Raw genomic sequence first — 20,065 nt, 5'->3', positions numbered from 1 at the left:
CCCAAGAATTGCTTTCTGAGGGCTTATATGTTACGTGCTTGCCATCTAAACCTCACGACAACCCTATAAAGAAACCACGTAGGAAGGTGTTCGAAAAGGTTGTGATGTGCTGTGATTACCCAGCTAATACTAGTGGCCCCTTCTATTACTGGGGATGGAGCTGGGACTTGATTTCAGGCCCTACTCCAATGCCTTTGCTCTTTGTACACAAAGCCACACCCAAAGAAGCAGACTCTGTGTCACAGAACCCTTCAGTTGCATTCTCACCGACTGAGAAATTGAGGACTCCTACAGGGATTCACAAACTAGTGAGGGGTGACGGGGCCGAGAGCCTGGCCAAAAAGGCAGGCACAGAAACTACACCACACGGCCCCCAAACTGGCACACCTGCAGGCCTGAGGGTGAGGAGTGTGGTGGGGACCATGAGAAGACCCTCGTGACTTCAATGGTACACAGAAGTGGCTGGAACACCTCTGGACTTCTAAGAGGGAGGGAGGCTGAGGAGGTTGGCTGACTAGTGGCCCTTTGGCCAGCTTCCTCAGTCTATCAGCACCTGCTGTGTAGTGAACAGAGCCTTCTTGATTTCATTCTCCTTTCCTCCAAAAGAGGCTCTTTCCCCCAGCTACCTACATACCACAACAGCCTCAGGGGGCTACAAATCTTAGGTTGACCCCTGTGACTACAATTTCCCATGAAGCCAGCAAGTTCCTTCTGTTGATTCTGGTTTCTCTGTTGTCTTTGAGGAAGGCAAGGTTCCTATTTTAGTGTCTTCTAACAATTACATATAGAAGTGGAGTCCTCAAGAAACAATATTTATAAGAGCTAGTACTCTGTTAAACAACTGCTCTCCTGAGATTCCTTGATTTAAAAACAAAGTGCTGTTTCTTCCCATTCGACCCCATTCTCAATTCCCTACTTCCCAGGCCCCCCCCCCCTACATGATTCGAAGGAAAATAAAGAACATGAAGCCACCCAAGCAAAATGGGACAAAGATAGTTTCTCGGTTTCTCTTCAGCTCCAGCCGAGGATCAGAGAAGCAAGGTGAGCCCAAGTCAGAGACCACAGGAGTAAGCAGTTGACAAACCATGCTGGAGGCCAGGTTACACAATCAGTTCACTCCTCCAAGCAGTGGGACTGAGGCAGCACAAACCAAGCCCCCTTCTGCTGCAGCTGAGCCCAGGCTATAGGGAATAGTATACCCCAGTGATGTAATACATTGCCCTTCATTCCACCAGCTCAGGCCACCCAAAGTAAGGCAGGTGATCTCTGAGCCCCAGTGGCTTTAATGACCCCTCCTTCCAGAGCAAGACTGGTGCTGACATGGACCTGGTCATGTGACTGATATAAGTGTTACAGGAAAAGCCCAAACCTCAGAGCCCACGCCCCTTAACACTGGGCAAGTGCTGCAGCCCTGCCAATGAGCAGCAGAGATGAGGCCAGGGAGATGCAGGGGGACATTTAATTTACACAGCAGCCACTTGGGGCCCAGTCAGAGCTGGGGCAGTTGGGGGGATCTATAACCAGAGGGCACCCCCACCCCTTCCCTTGAAGACCAGTCCTCACAGACACTTAGACGGGGCTCCCTGGGTTATGCAGAGGATGCTCCAGTTAAAAGGAGATTTGGAAATAAGGCTGTCCCCAAAGTTGGGGGAAGTCCGTGGCCTGGAGATGGTTGCCTATATCGCGGCCCAGGGGTCTGAGAGACCAGTCCATGTCCTGGGCACAGTCCTCGGCCTGGTGACCCTAAAGGAAGCCCTCATGGCGGAACTGTTCCTGGAGAAGGGCGCGGTACTGGTCAAACCCCCCCTCGACCCGGGTGACGCCGCCGCCTTCGCACACCCACAACTCCCGGCACACCAACCGGATGAAGCGCTCATCGTGGGATACCAATATCACACCGCCCTGAAAGAGAGGAGACCAGGAGGCACTCAGGGGGGCCCTAAGGGGTGATGACACTTGGGGAGGAGCAGGCAGCATGAAGGCACACTCACCCTGAAATTGTTGAGAGCACGGCCCAGAGCCTCAATCGTCTCCATATCCAGGTGGTTTGTGGGTTCATCCAGAATGTAGAAGTTGGGGCTAGAAGGCAATACCCAGGAAGGTGGGTAGTTATTGGGGTTGGGAGAAAAATGAACCCTCTGATACGAAGGCAAGAGAAACATTTTCTACTTGGCTAGAGGGGTAGAGGGGTAGAGGGGTAGAAGGGTAGAGGGGAAGGCAAGAGCTCACCAGGGCATGGTCATCTGAGCAAAGGCTACCCGACTCTTCTGGCCCCCAGACAAGCTGGCAACAGGGCGCACGGCCAGTTCTCCAGAGATGCCATACCGGCCCAGCTGGTGACGATACTCCTCCTCAGGCCGCCCTGGAATAGGCCTCACCCCATCAAGTGGATTCTTGACCCAACTTTCTCTCTTCGCCCTCCCCTCAGCCCTACCTCCAAATGCCCATGTCCTTATACTTAGACTCGGGGCTCACTGCTCAGCACCCCACCCCAAGATGGGCCTAGCCGTAGGGGTCACCTCCTTTCCGGACTCAAATCCCTAAGGTACCGGGAAACTTGCGTGCCAGCAGTTCCACGGCACTGACATTCAGGTCCAGCTGCTCCACATGGTGCTGGCTGAAATAGCCAATCTTCAGATTCCTACAGGCAGAAACAAAGGTGGAAAGAGGGGATGGAAGGCAATGACCATAAACGAGTGTAGCTACAGTGTATGAGCAGTTTGGAATTGGGGCCTTTACCTGTGAGCATGTCTGATGCCCCGGACAGGGGCCAGGTCCCCCATAAGCAGCTTCAGCATGGTAGACTTACCAGCACCATTCTCCCCAACCTGTAAAAAGAACCCCGAGAATGTTAAAGAGTGGACATGTGTGAGACACTGAAGGGAAGGAGATGAGAACTGGTTCTGACCAATGACTCCTTCAACAACGAAAAAAATATTAAGGAACTCTACAGAAAGATGAAAGAACCAGTAAAGATATAAAGGGAACTGACACCTGAATACCTACTAAGTGCAGGGGATTTAATCCTGCCAATAACTGAGTGACGTAGGTGTTATCTCCATTTTGTAACCAAGCTAGCAACAGGCAGAGTCAAGACCTGAAATCTGATCTCTCTTCCATGTTCCATGGTTTGAGAAAACTCAGAGCTAAGACTAGTAAGATAAAGTCTTGATCTACGTATTCATAAAATACCACAACCAGGCTTCCTATCTCTGCAAGGAAGTATAGCAAAGCCCTTGGCCCAGGCCAATCCCTGCTCCCTGTATACCACTTCCCTTTGCAGCCAGATGATCTGGGCCAATCCACACCACGTGAAGGGGTGGCAGAGTCCCAGCTCACAGAACAGAGAAACAGCAACCATACCACACAAATGCGGGACTCGAGATCAGCAGAGACGGATAGACGGCTGAAGACGACATGCTTAGGATCGTAGTAGAAATCCACCTCATCTAGTTGTAGAACTGGTGGTGAGAACTTCTCAAACCCATCAGGGAACCTGCAGGAGGTGATGGTGAGGAACACAGAGGTGGCCGGAAACAAGAGCTCCCCACCAGCCCTTGGCCCAGCACTCACTTCATCACCACCTCCAACTCCTTGTCCACAGGTTTCAGCTCTGGTCTGAGGAGAGAGGGGGCAGGCAAACTAAATTTATGGCTTAAAAAAATGACTTTGTTCTTACTACACAAATAATAGATGTTCAGGGAAAACCTAGAAAAAACTCGTAATTCTACCATCCAGACCCCATTCTTATTTTAGAGTACCTTCTTCCAGTTCACAATATCCCTTTCAGGAGATTTTTGGCCTTCCGGTTAATACATTGTGATAAATATTTCATGTCACAAAAACCTAAGCCTTTGATTTTAGACTTCCTTCCACCACCGGCACTTCTTGAAAGGTTGCTATTAGATTAATCCCCCAATGTTCAACGTTGTTAGTCATTAAAGAAATCCAAGTCAAAACCACAGTGAGCTGTCGCTCACACCCACTACGATGGCCAAAATTAAAAAGACAGATAATAAGTGTTGGCAAGGATGTGGAGAAATTGGAACCCTCATACATTGCTGGTAGAAATATAAAATGGTACAGCTGCTTTAGAAAACAGCTTGGCAGTTCCTCAAAAAGTTAAACATAGAATTATCTTGTAACCCAGCAATTCTACTCCGAGGCATATACCCAAGAGAATAGAAAACATATGTCCATATGAAAACTTGTACACAAATGTTTAGAGCACTGTTATTCATAAGAGCCAAAAAACAGAAACACTTCCAATATCCCTCAACTGATGAATCAATGAACAAAATGCTGTATATCCTTACCATGAAATATTACCTAGCCATTAAAAGGCAGGCAATACTGATACATGCTACAACACGAATGAACCTCAAAAACATTACGTTAAGTGAAATAAGCCAGACACAAAATGTCACCTGTTACAGGATTTCATTTATATAAAATATCCAGAATAAGCAAATATATTAGAGACAGAAAAGAAATTAGTGGTTGCCTCGGACTGTGGGGACAACACTAATTTACAACAGCAGCGTAAAATTCTCTGCTTTCCTGTTGGAGAGGAGATTAAAGTTGGTTTCTAGAAAAGGGGGAGACCTAGAATGGGAAGGCAAGGGGTACCCTGCAAAATCAGGGAAAAAATTAAGGGAATAAGAGTCAGGGCCTAATCGAGGGCACTGTACTCACAGCTTCTCCAGCATCTTGAGTTTACTCTGCACTTGAGAAGCTCTGTTGGCGTTGTAGCGAAATCGGTCAATGAAAACCTGTGGGTGGATGAGTGCAGACACTGGTCAGGCTCCCTCATCCCTGAAAACTCTAATACCCATGGGCCCCTAGCCCTGTCTGCCCCCATACCTGGATATGCTGGCGATACTGCTGTTGTGCCTCATATTCACGCTGCTGGTTGAGCAGCCGCTCTTGCTTGCTCTTGATGAAGGTCTCAAAGTCTCCCCGGTAGCCATCTAGCCGCTGGCTATGCAGGTGGATGATGTCTGTGGCTATGGCATTCAGGAAGTTGCGGTCATGGGAGACAACCAGGATTGTAGAGGGCCATGTCTGAGGGGTCACAGGATGGCAGGCCCAGTTTGGGAGGGAAATCAACTTCCAGCACCCCCCACCTCCCCACCAGTGTCTTAGAGGCAGACCTTCCTTAGACCTACTCCAGCACCTATAGCCACTCACTTGCAGGTAATTCTCCAGCCACAGGATGGCCCTTACATCCAGCATGTTTGTGGGTTCTGGAAAAGTTGGGGAGGACACATTTGGGATTGAAGGGCTAGAGAACTTGGATGCTGCCATCCTTCCTCACCCCAAAGTCAGGGTGCCCATTTTAAACTCACCATCCAACAGCAGAAGATCTGGCCTATAGAAAAGAATGCAAGCCTTGAGGTTTTAGGTCAGCAGTTCACGACCTCCCATGAACCAAGGCCAATCCTCCACAGTATCCATGGGCCCCTTCAGGCCCAGGAGACTCACCTAGCAAACAGGGCCCGGGCCAGGGCCAGTCTCATCCTCCAACCACCTGAGAACTCCCTAAAGAAACACAGATCACATCAGCTGTAGGTGTTCACCAGGACAGGTAGAGACAGAGCCAACAGTGTTCGTAACTAAGAATGCCAAGGGCCACTCACCGGGTGGGCTGCTGCTGCATTTTAGGGGTAAAGCCAAGCCCAGCAAGAATGACTGATGCCCTAGAAGTGAGGAAATTAAAGAACCCCGTTGGAACAGGTAACGAAATGGAAAGGTAAAATCTGAAGGAGGGAAGGGGAATTTTAAATACCTGGCAGGTGCCTTGTCGGCCTCAATCTCCTCCAGTTTGGCATATATTTCTGCCAACTGTGCAGCTTCTGAGCCCTCAGCCCTGGAGTGGGAATGGGAGGAAGAGCACTCAGCCTGAATGCAGATAGTCTTGGGGAATGTCCTGCACCCTATGTAGCTGAAAAGCAGGTCACCGACTGCCTTGTTGCCAGGACAGGAATAGAGGATAGGAAGAACCTGCTCAAGACAGTGAGGGCAGTGGGCACTGTGGAAGAACGGGGCTTTACAGCCCCACAGAGCCAAGTTCTAAGCTCTGCTGCTTACTAGGATGGGCATGCAAGTTATGGATTGTGGTAGCATGACAGGCACTCTGTGAAGAACTGTGGCTGCTGGTTATTACCTATTCTGGAGCCTTTACCTGCCAGTGGCAATCTGGGCGCTGAGCTCCCGCTCCCTCCGCAGAAGGTCCTCTCTCACGGTATCACTCTCTAGCACACTCTGAAGGGCAGGGGTGTCATCTCCAGCAACCTCCTGCTCCACGTGCAGCAGGGAAATGTGGGCTGGAACCCGCAGGCTCCGAGTGGCCAACATCTTCAGGAGTGTTGTCTTCCCCAGCCCATTTCGGCCCACCAGTCCATAGCGGCGGCCCCATGCCAGGTTCACATCTGCTCCAGCCAACAGTACCCTGCAGGGGTAGCAGGAAGAAAACAAAGGGTGCTGCTCTAGAAACAGGTATGCAGCAAGTTTAACAACACAAACCTAGTGTTATTTTAAGCCCCATTCCATCTGTCCGAATTCTCCTTTAATTGGAAAAAGAAAAAACGTCACCCCCCACTGCCACTCCCTCACCTATCGCCAAAAGACACATCAAAGTTCTCAATTCGAACATCATAGGATTTGTTCTTGCCAGATGATTCCAACCGACTCTCCTTTCTGCTGCCTGCCTGGCTGGCTGATGCCTCCTCCAAGACTCTTTCAAAGGAAGAAATGGATGGCTTTTAGCACTCCCAGCCACCCTTCCATCCCAACAGAGACTGCTCTATTCTCTTCTCAGCCCTTCTTACTAAACTCACAGAGGGCTGCTGGTCTTGAGTGTGTCCTTCTCTGAGCGCTTCTCCTGCTTTGCCTTCAGTCGAGCCTCAGCCTTCTCTAGCTTCTTTGCATTCACTGTCTGAAGGTCCAAACACAACCATTTCAGCCTAGGTTGTAGCCTCAGAAACAACATCTTAAGTTACCCTGCTCTCAGGGAAAGACTTTATCAGAAATTCCCCAAAAAGATACTCCAGTATTTAAAGACAGTCAATGCTCACCCTCGCTCACCCTCAGCCCCCACCCTTTCTTTCCCATCCTCACCGAGGACTGTTCCCTCTTTAGCAGTCCTGGAAGTTTGGTGCCACAGTCTGTAAGCGATAAGAAAAGCAGTCACCTTCTCCCTGAGGGAAGGGAAACTAACATTTTGAGTAATTAATATGAATGAGACACAGACATAGACATTTAAAGAAAAGCCTTACAATCCCAGAAACAGCTGTCATCCCCCCACTTTTCAACAAAACAAAACCAAAAAACACCTTCCAGATTGACAATAGAGAGACTGAGGCAGATAAGCAACTCCTAAAAGGTCATGCAACTGGTTAGAAAAGTCACAAAATTGGGAAGTAAACCCAAGTCTGTCTAGTTACAAGGCCCATATTCTTCCTACCCTACCTAAGAGTTTGGAGACCTGTCCAATCCTACTCCCTTCATCAATGGCCTCTTTTGCCCTCAGTAAAGACATTAACTAGCTTCTACAACCTTTTCCTGTGGAAAAGGGGTACCAGGAGTCCTGGGCTCCAGGGGACAGCGGGCTGGGTAGGGGGTGAAGGCTGAGACAAGGGCAGAGGGCAGCTAGTTCAATCTTCCCTCACTCTCACCGTAGTTTTCTGTTATCTTTGACAACTGGATGGGGGCGTCTAGTAGCACCTGGCTGTTTCCCTGGGTCTGTGGCTCAGCCCTTGACGGTAGAAACAGAAAGCGCAGAATTAGGAGCTGAATAAAAAGCTCTACAACCATCAGACCTTCTTCCCTTACATCTCGTCTCCTCACCGTCCGCCCTCCTATCACGCCCCCACCCCCCATCCTGCCCCAAGATTCCCCCGCCCTGGCACTTACAGGCGCAGAGTGTTGTACATGCGCTGGCACACAGCCCTGATGCCCGCGTCATCCTTGCTGTCCCCGGACACCTCCTGCAACAGTTCCCCCACTGCTTCCACCAGGTCATCCACAGACTCGAAGTCCGCGCTGCCGCTGTGCAAGACGCCTTAGGCCGGGCGTGGCAGGTCGAGGAAGAGAGCGGGTACGGCAGACATACAAGCAGTTTTAGCCCCCGAACCACGGCCCCAGTCCGGGCTCCAGACCTAACCGGCTCTCGGGACAAGAGGTCACACAGAGGAGAGGCCTAGCAGCGGTCCCCGGCACTGCCCGCCCTTAGTCTTTCCCCTAATGACTTCCATTTCCGATTCCCCAGCGCGTTGATTCGGTTCCGCTCACCCGTCACGTAGTCGAAGACCTGTCCGTCAATTTCAGGGAACTCGCTCCGCAGGATTTCAGCGCAAGTCGCCATGTTCCAGTAGGGCTCCCGTCCGCGCAGGCGCCGTTAGACCTCAGCCAAGACCCGCCTCCGGCCGGTCTCCCAAAAGCTCACCCCTCCTCCCAAAGCGCATGCCTAGTAGTGACGTAAGAAAAGCGCAGAGCCCTCGGAATCCGGTGGACTAGGTGATCTGGGATGGAGGAACCGTGCGCAAGCGCCGCTCAGAGTCTACGCTAGAACTGCTCTCTCTGCGCTTGCGCAACGCCGTTTCCACTGAAAAATTAGCCACATGTGCCGTTCTCGCTGCCTTCTGGGAGGTGGAGCTACGGGAGGCGGCGGGGTAGGGTGCAGGGAAGCTCGCGGTTTATCTGGACTCGAGACACCGATGGTCCGGTGGGAGGGAACCTTCTGACAGACGAGGGGTTGATAATGTACGCGGGCCTCGCCCGAGTCTCTGCGTTCCCCTGAGGCGCGTCTACCGCAGCGCGCCCAGCCGGGTCCATTTTGGAGCCCACCGAGAGGTTTGCTGACTCACTCGTCCCCGAGCTTTCAGAAGTCCCTGCACAGTAATGTACAGCCCACAGTTTTGTTCCGGTCCCCAGGTCCTACGGGCTTCTGGTATCAGCCCGGTGGCCAGCCCGCCCAGGACCAGCACTCCGTTCTCTCACCTGACAGCTCAGCAGTTCTACGCGAATTATTTTCACTCGGTACTAACCTCACCACACGGCACAAGCTCTCTCACCACCAAAGAGCAAGAAAACCAGATCGACAAAAGGCTGTGCAAATTCAATGGTATTTATTCCCTACCTACACCCAAAGCGTACTGCTCTGCATCAGGAAGCCCAGTAAATGACTGTAAAAAGCTACTTCCTCTCACTGATTTCCTCAGAAGTTAAGACTATTTCCCTCAAACGATGCTGCTTTACATTTAATGTGAATATTCTTCCAACCTGGCTCTAAAATTTTCACCTAAGATCCATCATCCTTTGCCATCCTGCAAATAGCAGGATCAGTCCTGCTATTTGAAGTTTAAAAGTTAAGCTCCTAGAGCTAACAACCATTTTATAGGCAATAGAGGGAAAGAGGAATTCTGGGGGGGGACGGGGACGGGACTACAAACTATGCTTTCTTCAACAACACTGCAAGAGCTGACAGAGAACCTGTGGTTTATATGATTTAAAAAGCATTCACTGACCACAATGTACCTTGTTTAGATCCTGATGCAAGTTGCAAAAAAAAAAAAAAAATACCACAGGACTCTTGGATTTTGAACACAGATCATGTTTATAAGAAACTGGCCATGAGTTGGTAACTTAAGTTGAATGAGGGTTCATTACATATATCTTGTTATTTCTCTTTATATTTGAAATTTTCTCTAATAGATTTAAAATGGCTGAAACCAAACAAGGGAAAACTGGTGAGGGCAGGTCTGCTCTTTTATCTGCCCCAATACACCAGCAGGTTATGGAATACTCCTCTTAAGGACTAGCTTATCACAAGATTCTCTGCAGAGGGGAAGTTACAGCAAGGAGGAGAATCCCTTTTGCCAGCCACTCACCACTGTTTGGGAAGCCTGGGTAATTGCGAAAAGGACAGAACTGAGGTCAGTTTCTCAAGATGGTGGGAAAAAACAAATGTAAACCTTGCTTAATCTCTGCTAATTAGAAAATACCTGTCTAAAGCTGGAGGTCAACTAGGGAAAGAATCTCTACCCTCAGGGAACTAGGACCAGGTGGAGCTGCTTGCCCTTGAGGTTGTGTTCTGAGAAAGGAGGCCTGGGGCTGACACCAGTCAGGATAAGGGCTTGGATCACGTCAAGGGGGCCCAGAACCTTAAGAGAGCTCAGAATATAAAATTCTACTCAACTCACAGTATGCGGTGTTAAGATTTGGGAAGAGCAATCCCATCAGTTCCCCTCCCCGTGTAGCTCCGGCACCACCAACACTTAGCATCTCCGCTCTACAGAGTTTATTGGGTTTATAACTGGACAAAGTCACACGTGTACAAAATGAAGCTCACACTATCCCAAAGCAGAGTAGGGACTGAGGGCTGGGAATCCATTACTGGCCTTTGGGGGAGCTCCGAGGTGAGGGGCAGCCAACCCTCCCACTCCAGAGAGATGTGGCCACAGGGGAGGGGAGGAGAGGGAGCCCACCTGGCTTTGGTCACAGAACACAGAGCCTGGCATTGGGCCAGGGCACACAGATGGATGGTGGAGTAGGAGCCCCAGAAACCACCCTGCCCAGGGAGCCCAGGGACTGCTCCACCAGTCCCGCTCACGATGTGGTTGGTCCAGACCTAGACTCAGGGGCTGGTGCAAAGGGAAGGCAGCAAAGCAGGAGGGAGGAGACGCTGACGTGTGGTGGCCCGGGGGGCACCCAGATCTGTGGAAGAAGGTGGGTGGGGAGGCAGGCTAGCTGCTACTAGGCAGCTAGCAGCGGGTCTCATAAATGCCACTGCGGCCAATGTAGCGCACCCATTTGATGACATCATGGTCGCTGTAGTTCAGCTTCGGTTCAAACACCTTCAAGTAACGCACCTTGAGACCAGAGGGGGCGAATGGCACCTGGGCAAGGGATAGCTTCAGTTAGGAATTTGGTCTTCCTCTCACAGCTGCTCTCTGGGAAGTTCTGTAGCTCTGCCCTACTTCATCTCTCTCTACTACAGGTGTTTGAATGATCGGAGTCCTGAAAGAAGCTAGGGGAAGCTTAAGAAGGATCTTAAAAGGTTACTAAAGAAGAAAGCATATCCAAGCGTAACTAACAATCACTTGGGTTGGAAATCAGGCCCTGCCTGTGGTAACTCGAATCAATTCCTTTAATCAGCAGGAGGCAGCAACCAAAGACCCACCTTAGAACACACTTATTCTGCCTCAATATTATGGGCTTAAAAAATAAGGTGGAGAAAATTATATGTCTAACATGTGCAAAGCAATGCCAGACCAGTCTCCTGTGTGTAAATAAACTTTGGGTCTTATCTGGTAGTCAAACAATCTAAAATTTTCCAAAAAACTGTTTTATGACAAACTTTACAAGTCACAGATTTTTTTTTTTGTCAGTGTGAGTAGAAATTTCTAGTAAGAGGCCTGAAGGGGGAGGAAATGGGTCTTTGAATTATAAAAGTCACTTTCCCCTCTCTGGGTCTCATCTGCAGGTCGCAAGGTGCAGAAGGTGACCTGGACGATCCTAAGATCTTTATTAGCATACCCTCTGCAGTGGCTCTAGGCTCCCCCCTTGCCATACCTCAAAGTTCATGGAAATGGGAGGTCGAGCCCATTTCTTCTTGTCATTGGTGGGCAGAAGCTCAATCTCTGCGCTGATCTGTGATTCCTTCATGCCTGCCATACGCTTGATCCTAGGAACAGAGGGGCAATGAGCAGCAAGTGCCCCTGATAGCTTGGAGGAGTTTCAAGGTGGACGGTGTCCTTTCTGGAGGGGTGGGGGGAATGGAACAGAGGAACTTGTGGGAAGTGCTAGGACAGGAAATGTGGTAAGGGCCCTGGCAATCACCTGCTATGGAATCTTGGATCTGCTATTCCTTTAGCACTGTGGGCTGCAATTTCAGCCTAAACACACAAGCATGCTATCCCTTGCTATTTCACAGAGATGTTACAAGGGCAAATAGGGAAATGTTGAGGCATTTTGATAACTAAATGCACGCATGCACCCAAGTGCAGGCATGTGCATACTCACACAGAGGTATATGGATGACAGCATAAGCAGAGGCTCCTGGAGAAGCAGACAGGCACCCCCCCATCCTTGCAACACACACACCACTCACACTCAAGAGGATGAAGGTAAGACTTAAGGGAGTACACCAAAGCATCTTAAGCCCTGCAGTGACCTTGTGAAGGAGACTCACTTCCACACGATGGCGTTCTCGCTGGCCTTGTATTTGGCCTTCCCCTTCATGCAGATCACCTGTACCCCGCTTGTGTTCAGTGGGGTTGGGATCCTCACCTAGAAGTGATATACCTGTCAGAGAGCTCTGTCAAGCCCCGACATCAGCTGCCTTTATCTGGAGACAGTGTTTCCTCCTCCCCAAGTCCCTTGTTCTCACCTCAATCTTCTGAGCCAGTAATGAGGGCTTGAAATTGGACTTGATAACCACCTTGACCTCCAGCTTGGTGCGTCCCACTTCCCGCACTAGCGGGATCACCCGGAAAGGAAGGATGATGTCCTTGGTGGTGCGATACCTTTAGGGGTGGGGAGTAAGGTTGGCACAGCAGAGCCTGTCCTCCTCCCTCTCCCCACTCTCTGTCAGCAGCATTCCCTGCCTCCTCACACCCCAATGGTACCTCATGAGCTCAAACTCTCCATCTGGTGGGATGAAGCTAATGCTGCGTTCAGAGTCAAACTTGCTGAGTCGCACACACTGGTGGAAGGTACAGTCATCGATGGCAATTGATTGCTTCCCACTGTGAGCAGGGGCAGAAGGTCTCCTCGTTGGTACAGGAGAGTGGCAAGAGAGAGTTGGGCTGGGAATCTATCCCACCCCCAAAGGCTGCCACATCCTGAGTGAAGCTTGCACTACAGACTGTGGAAGGCTACCAGAATATAGCTTTTTGACTCAGGGGTCCCTGCTGCCAATTTAGGGATGAGTGGGAGCTTTGCAAATTCACCGTTTCTGGAGAATTCCGCTGCTTGGGACCCAGAGGTTTTAGGCACACTGGCCAGAAGCCATCAGTATGTTATAGAAAAATCTTAGTTCTGGGGAATCAAACAAAGGGGACTACTCTTTAAGTATGATGACTACAATCCCCTCATCTCTCTTAAGCACAGATGTCAAGAGCTTGGAAAAATGGTATCTAGAAAGGAACCTGTGATTCACCAGACCCTGCTCAGCCCTTCGAGGTCCACCCTCTCCCACCAGCAACCCTGCCCCAGGCACCTTTTACTTGTTTCATCAGCTGTGCCTTTGCCCTGTTTCTCAATGACAATCTTGTCATTCATCCCAAACTTGCACTCGGGCATGCCACTCAGGTAGCTCTTCATCACCACCCGGCCTGACACATGGGCACTCAGCACCTGCCCTGGTGATAGATAAATGGGAACATCTGAGTCAGGATGAGGATCCTGCCCTGGTCCTGCCCCTCCAGCTTCATCTCGAGAGGGCTCTCACCCTGTGGGGACATGAGAAGGTTCACACTCTCTAGCACATCCAAGAAGAGCTCATTCCGGCGATACTTGATGCCCTCCCGCCGCCAGCCAATCTGCCCGGTCACCTGGCTGGTGATCTGGGACTGCTCTTCTTTTGTCTACACGGGGGACAGAGACAACATAATGACTTCATTCCTCTCTACCTTCAATCATCCTGTTTCTATCACCACTCTACCCTCATTCCCCCTGCCTTCTGGTCCCCACCCTGTAACTCATCTTCCCCATAAGCTCCATGCTGCAGGGCCTGAAGAAAACTGGAACAAAGCTGTAAAGATGGAAGCTAAGGGAACAGCTTACCTGATGCTGGAGGCCAAAGGGCCAATGTGATGCCCACAGGAAGCAGTAGGGGAGCACAGACGGGAAGAGGCAGGCAGAAAAGAAGGAGAAGGCAGCTATAAGGCCTGGATCCTAGAGGAGGGCCCACACTCTCTCCTCCTGAGGAACACCAGGCCTCCAGAGCAGCCCACACCCTCCCTTCCCTCAGTGCAGAAGGAAACTGCTTGAACTATATTCCCAGAAACAGAGATGCTGAGTTGGCTGCTCCTCGGGTGGAGGGCCACACACAGCAAAATAGGCCTGCAATCATGGCAGAGGGCTCAGGCCAGCACTTCCTGTCAGAGGTGGTGCTTGAGTCAGCCGGGACAGAGCTCAGGGGGCTTAAGGAGGATGGGCCCCACCCTGGCTGTGGCTGTACAACTGAGTACCTGGCTCTTGATACCCTGCTGAGTGATGAAGGTTTTCAGTGCTCCTGTCTCTGAATTCTGTGGATAGCCAAAGTCCAGGATCTCTGCAAAAGGAAGGGATCCATCAGCCCCTGGAAAAAGCTGAAGGTTTCTTTAGTCTAATCCCTCCCCTGGCCTGGACATAGCTGGCCAGGACAGCTCCAGAAGAGTGTGGGATCATCTACAGCACTGTCCTCTTGCTTTGTAGCATTTACTCCGGGATTTGTGCTTCATAAGAAAACATAATTAAATGTCAGTTTTTTTCACAGAGAAAATCAGCAGAAGACTCTTATGGCCAGTGAATGAGAGATCAGGAAGTGCTGAGTCCTTAGAAAACAGACAGACATTGGGAAGGTGGAAAGACTCTGTTCCCTTAAATCATACCCTACAGAGGAAGAGAGATAATGTAACCCTAGAAGCTGGTAGTAGCTCACCCTCCTCCAGGCTCTGAGGCAGCTATTGAGATAGAAAGCTGGAAGGACAGTCAGGGAACTAAGGCCCAAACCACAACGGTGAAAGGGAAATGTGCTTAACTGTAGGAGGCCCAGCTACCAAGCCCCACAGTTAGGTTCTTATCCCCCTGAAAGATGTTTTTGTCCTCTGCCCCCTCTCCCACCTCTACTTGCTGGCCTTCAGGGCTCAAAAGACCAGTCAGAAAAGTTCAGAAGGCACTGGAGGGAACCTCACACCTGCTCCTACCTCCAGGCCAGGCCCCATCAGGTTCAGCCCCACCCTAGGCCCACCGCCCTGCCAGCCTCACCATCCAGTAGCTCATATATGAGCACAAAATTGTTCTTGATGTTCTCCTCGCTGATCTTGCCAAAGTAGGCAGCCATTACGTCACACATCTTATAGAGGAATTCGAAGACCATGGCAGCATTGACATTCTGCTTGGTGACAGCTGCCAACCAGATGTTGGACCGCTTAACATGGAAGAAACTGGTGCGAGCGATGTTGGTGACAGGGCTGCGCACCTGCTGCCGGGCGTGGATAACATTGACCCGAAAGGCATCCACTGCGTTCCTCCTGAGGGAAAAGGGTACACAGGGGCTGCTCAGCACCCAGGCAAACCTCACTCCACAGGGATCAACCACAGCTGCTAACAACTCCCCCCTCCCTACTCCCCCCTTCACTGCTTAAGTCTGGCATGTACTCTGAAGCCAACTGCCTAAACCACTGGGGCAGTTCCCTGTGACTCCCAGCAGAGGCACAAGGGTAGGGTCAGAGCTGGGCTAGTGTCTGAAGGCCATCAGAGAAAGGGAAGTCAAGTGGCAATGACAGGAGGATAGATGTAGCGTTAATAAAGTGAAATCCATCAGGCTTAAGGAGGTATGCTCCTAACTCCCAGGCTTGGCCCCAATTTCCCAGCTGCAACCTCTCTAGCTTCTCAGTAAGCTCCAGGCCCAAATGAAAGAGAGACTCTGCTTCTTTCCCAGTCTTCCCACTTGTGATTCCACCGGTTAGACAAAGTCAGTATGACTTCAGAGAAGGCTCTGATCTACCGAGGAGAAAGGACCGAGGGGCCATGGAGCTGGGCCATTCATTCCTGTCCAGGATCCAATTCCAGGGCATGTTTGGGGAATGAAAACAGATGAAGAAAACAATGATGGGGGGCAGGGCCCCCCACCCACCTGTGCCTGGGCGGCAGCTTGATAGGCTGCTTACCTATTGCTACGGCAGCCAATGAGATGGGATGAGAGAAATGACGCCAGCAAGAAAAGGAGAGTGACAGCAACGAGAGAGAGGATTAGACACACAACACACTGGGGGTGGGCAGCACACACCATGAGGTGGAAGCAGACAAGCAACAGGCAAGGGGTGGACAGCATAGCAAGGCATGCAAGACAGTATGTGCCCTAGCTTAAGCAGGTCCATCCATGGCAGGAGGGGGGTGCCTATGGGTACAGCCAGCCAGGTTCAGGCAAGCCAGGCATCGCCACAACTCTAGCTCATGCCCCACCACCAGTCAGTGGACAAACAGCCACAAAGGCCAGGCCAGCCCACTAGCCAGGGAGCTGGGAGGCAAGGAGCTAAGGCTCTGTAGCAGGCCCATTCTGTAACTCTCTATCCTAAGCTCTTAGAGGAAGAAAAACAGGGCAGCGGGAACCAGAGAAGCCTAATCTCATTAGAGTTGCTGAGGCTAGGACAAGTGCCCTCACTCAGGAAAGAACAGTGGCGTGCAGGGTGAGGCAGAATGAGAAGGCAGGCTGTGCTTCCTCGTTAAGGTCTGAGGGACCCAGAACAAGAAGCTATTCCACATCTACTCTGATAGGCCAGAAAGGGCCACATGGCTTCCCTGCCTTTCCTTCAGTGACCCAGAGAGTGCTCCAGGCTTGCTCACAACCTCTCTTCCAGGGGTAGCCCAGAGGAACTGAAAATGGCTGAGTCAGCAGCCTGCCTCCTCCTGAGAAAGGGAGTGGGAGAGGATTTGGCAGCCTGGAGAGGCTTTCAAGAGAATCCAGTGAAGGCTCTCAACAAGAGAATGGCTTTTAAGAGCAATACTTAGATGGCCTAGTACCTCTAGCCTGGCCACTAACTCCATCCCCTGGAGAAATATCTCCCCCTTCCTCAAAGGAGGAATCAATCTGCCAGGGCAAAAGCACTCAACTCGAGCAACTAGGTCTGTCACTAAGGAAAGGAGAAGGCAGGAAGGGCAAAAGTTCCTAAGACTGCAGGGGCCACACTATTCCACAGGTCCTGCCTATCAGGCAGTAACTGTCTATCAGGCCAATACCACCAGACCTAATGGGAACCAGGTTGTATTAGCTGAGCTTCTAGGATGCAGCAAGGGAAGGGGGTGGCCCAAGTCAAGTCTCTGGTAGCAACAGACCTGGTCCTGCATGCTGGGGAGGAAGGATAAGGGGTGGGGGCACAGCTGGCTCAGCCAGGGGACTCACCCGATGTCATCTCGGTAGACCCGGGAGATTAGCACCTCCCCCTTGTGATTATAGATGAATAAGCCTCCTATCATGGCGGCAGCTCAGTCTCCAAGGCCCATCGCTCTGAGAACAGACCTAGGACAGGCGGAGGCAGGGTAAGGGAAGTCCTCAGAACCTCTGCCAACATCCCCAGTTGGGGCTGTGCAGGTCACTGGCTCGGCTTTTTTTCCTGACTCAACCCTCCAGAAGTGACCCTGCAGTCCTCCCAGGCATGCCCCTCCCCTTAGCCAGACTCCAGTTCCTGTTTATCTCACACTGGAAAGGAGAAAGAAATGGAGAAGGACTTGGGCCCAGGATTCTAAGGCCATTTTGACCCTCCCTTTTCTGGGGCTGAGCCCAGAAAGCCGCCCCCTCCCCCTCTTCACAGTGCTGAACTCAGCAAGGATCCTTTTTGGCCCCTTCCTGTGCAGACTCTCACTCAGACTGTAGCCGGTGAGTCACCATGAAGGCCTGCCTGCGGCTGCAGGAATGGCGGTAGGAATTACCTCCACTTGGTTCAGGCCTGGGGCCCTCAGGCACAGCTTTAGGAAGACCGGGTCTCTCAGGCTCCACTGCCCTTCTGAGAAGGCAGTAGGGCCTGACCTGTGGCTCTCTAATTCACAGAAATCTAAACATTCCAGGAAAGGGTGTGCAGGGTGTGGGGAGGAGAGAAAGGGAGGCCTTAGGCCCTGACACGGACCCAGAAGTGTGGTTCCAACCAATCCCAGGCAGTCAGATAAGCAGGCAAAAGAGCAGAGAGAAAGGCCCCAGCCCTGGCAGACTACACTTTAATGACCCAAGCTCTTATTAGTTAGTTTTAACTATCTCCCTTTTAAAAAGGGAGGCTCCCTCTCAGCTCCCAAATGCAATAAAAATAAGGGGGTGGGAATATAGGTTCATAAAACAATGAGATCGATCTGGCTGAAATTCTATGATTCCAGACCCCATGACATAACTGATTTCTGGCCTGAGTACCTATAAGCAAGGGGCAGAATATATGAATTATCCAAATTATCTGGGTCAAACTAATTTAGACTGTTTGCAAGGAGAAAAAGGGTTAATTTAGTTCTAGATTTCCTGAATTAGCTCTGGTATTAATTTTCACAGGGTGGAGGGAGTTTAGCAGAGTTTTCTAGACTGGAAAATAAAGCGGATTACTGCGGCCACCAGGGTCTCCCAAACTCAGTGAGAGGTCTCTCAAGGTGGTGGTGGACACATTCCATCCCTCAGTCCAAAGAGGCTGGGAGAAGAAATGCAAAATGGAGTTTAGAGCCCTGGGCAAAGACGCAAGTTCACACAGTGGTAGGGGCCTTAGAGCACCAGGGCAGCCGAGGTGGGGCCCAGGACAGGAATGGAATAATGAGTTAAGGGGAAAGAAAGACAGGCAGAAACAGCCAGGCAGTCTACTCAGGTGAGCCTGGAGCAGCAAAAGGGATGGTGGGGGCATCTGGGGGAAGAAGTTTCCAAGTGTGGCAAAGGTCAAGGCTCTGAAGAAGAAAAACAGCAGTGAGAGACTGACAGTAGTGAATAATGGAAAGCTGGGGCGACAGAACCTGCTTTGGAGTTCAAGTGCAGAGGCATGAGGGGCTGATGGGTTTTTCGGCCGGGGGAGGAAGACATCGCGGAAAAAAATATGGCTCCACGGGGGTGCGGGGGCTGTCACAGGTCTGAGAAAAAAGAGCCGCGGGGTGTCACTCAACTGGGGGGAGGGGGTGCCGCAGGGTGGGAGACTTGTCACAGTCCAAGAAGAAGCCCACAAGGGGGTGTCACTGTCCTAGGAGATGGGGGAATTGTCCTGGCGTTGAGAGGAGGCGCCAAGGGGCAGGGAGGTTGTCACGATCCCGGGGAGGGGGTCGCCGCGCGGAGTCCCGCTCTGGAAGGATTCCAGTAAGTATCCCCCTCACGGGAGGCTCCGGACGGGTCAGGTGGAGGGCGCCGCTCCCACCCTGTCCTGCAACCGCGCCCCAGGCGCCCCCGCCCAGCCGTCAGCTCCCTCCCGATCTGAAGGCTGAGGCCACTCCCGGGTGTGGGCAGCTTTCCGCGTAGCGTAGTGCAGGGAAGGGCAACGCTGGGCAGCGGGGTAGGCATCCTCCCTTACCCTTGGCCAGATCCCCAGCTCACCTGGTGTCCGTGGCCCCCTTCTCAGCCTGCCCGGCCACTCTCCAGATCCCAAGATGTCCGCCCGCCCCCTGCTCGCCTGCCCGCTGCCTCGGCTTTCACTGCAGTGCCGCGGCCCCGCCCCAACCACAGTTGCGCTTGCGCGTCGGAAGACCGTGCGGACTACAAATCCCGTCAAAGCTCTCCTCCTTCTTGCTTACAATTTTAAGCTTCCTAGGTTTAACAAAACTACAACGACCGACTGCCTTCGGCGGGGTAGGAGTGCCTTGGGGAGGGATAGGAGAGGCCTTATTCAGCCCTACACGAAATACACATCCCATCATACGCTGCTGCACTCCCTTCATTTTCCCCACTGAGCATTCTGGGAATTGTAGTCTGGAATCCCTCCTGTTCCTATTTCAGTGTTTATGGAGAGCCTCTGAGGATTAATGCCATTTGTTGAAGCCCATCTGTTATGCCTCAGATTGCTGTAGGCCTTTTCTGTCTCCGGAGTCCGAGGACTGGCTGTGTTCAATACACACACACACACACACACACACACACACACACACACACACACACACACACGACTTGGCGGAAGTATTTGTCTGAATTCACTGCTTTCTAACACCACCTCTGATTCTCCCAAGATTCTTTCATCAAATATTTGTACTAGACTTGAGCCTTTTCCCAGGGATCAAGACCCAAGGAAAAGGGTAGGGAGCGAGGAGGCAAATACTTGTAAGAAACTAGCCAAAGCTTTTCAAGAATGTTTGTTCTATCCCAGCTATGCACACCTATGTGACCCCTCAAGGCCAGGACCTGTGTGCTTTCTAG

At 51.3% G+C, this 20,065-nt stretch overlaps 2 protein-coding genes and 1 long non-coding RNA gene across 3 annotated transcripts; 1 reads left to right on the top strand and 2 right to left on the bottom strand.

Moving 5' to 3' along the window:
- Positions 1-982: 982 nt before the first annotated feature.
- Positions 983-8,419, bottom strand: ABCF3 (ATP binding cassette subfamily F member 3). The gene is made up of 21 exons (XM_058730661.1): positions 8,293-8,419; positions 7,915-8,062; positions 7,677-7,756; positions 7,120-7,166; positions 6,840-6,937; positions 6,616-6,738; positions 6,185-6,451; positions 5,789-5,869; positions 5,640-5,699; positions 5,485-5,541; positions 5,349-5,371; positions 5,191-5,246; positions 4,864-5,064; positions 4,696-4,772; positions 3,574-3,618; positions 3,364-3,496; positions 2,740-2,828; positions 2,550-2,641; positions 2,230-2,362; positions 1,992-2,079; positions 983-1,902 (listed from the first exon to the last, which is right to left on the bottom strand). The coding sequence occupies exons 1-21, from the start codon at positions 8,363-8,365 to the stop codon at positions 1,744-1,746; spliced, it is 2,130 nt and encodes a 709-aa protein (XP_058586644.1). The 5' UTR covers positions 8,366-8,419; the 3' UTR covers positions 983-1,743.
- A 623-nt stretch (positions 8,420-9,042) lies between these two features.
- Positions 9,043-11,166, top strand: LOC131512249 (uncharacterized). Its single transcript, XR_009262045.1, has 3 exons — positions 9,043-9,124; positions 9,715-9,935; positions 11,000-11,166. It is a non-coding gene; the product is annotated as an uncharacterized LOC131512249 (long non-coding RNA).
- On the bottom strand, positions 10,286-19,406 carry AP2M1 (adaptor related protein complex 2 subunit mu 1). Its single transcript, XM_058730662.1, has 11 exons — positions 19,253-19,406; positions 17,111-17,227; positions 14,974-15,239; positions 14,196-14,278; positions 13,454-13,589; positions 13,223-13,364; positions 12,630-12,749; positions 12,392-12,527; positions 12,194-12,291; positions 11,575-11,686; positions 10,286-10,898 (listed from the first exon to the last, which is right to left on the bottom strand). The coding sequence occupies exons 2-11, from the start codon at positions 17,182-17,184 to the stop codon at positions 10,764-10,766; spliced, it is 1,302 nt and encodes a 433-aa protein (XP_058586645.1). The 5' UTR covers positions 17,185-17,227; positions 19,253-19,406; the 3' UTR covers positions 10,286-10,763.
- Between the last annotated feature and the right edge of the window lie 659 nt (positions 19,407-20,065).

The sequence above is a fragment of the Neofelis nebulosa genome, chromosome 5 (assembly GCF_028018385.1).
Source record: "Neofelis nebulosa isolate mNeoNeb1 chromosome 5, mNeoNeb1.pri, whole genome shotgun sequence".
In the NCBI taxonomy this organism is placed as follows: domain Eukaryota; kingdom Metazoa; phylum Chordata; class Mammalia; order Carnivora; family Felidae; genus Neofelis; species Neofelis nebulosa.
This window is presented reverse-complemented; position numbering and strand designations above follow the sequence as displayed.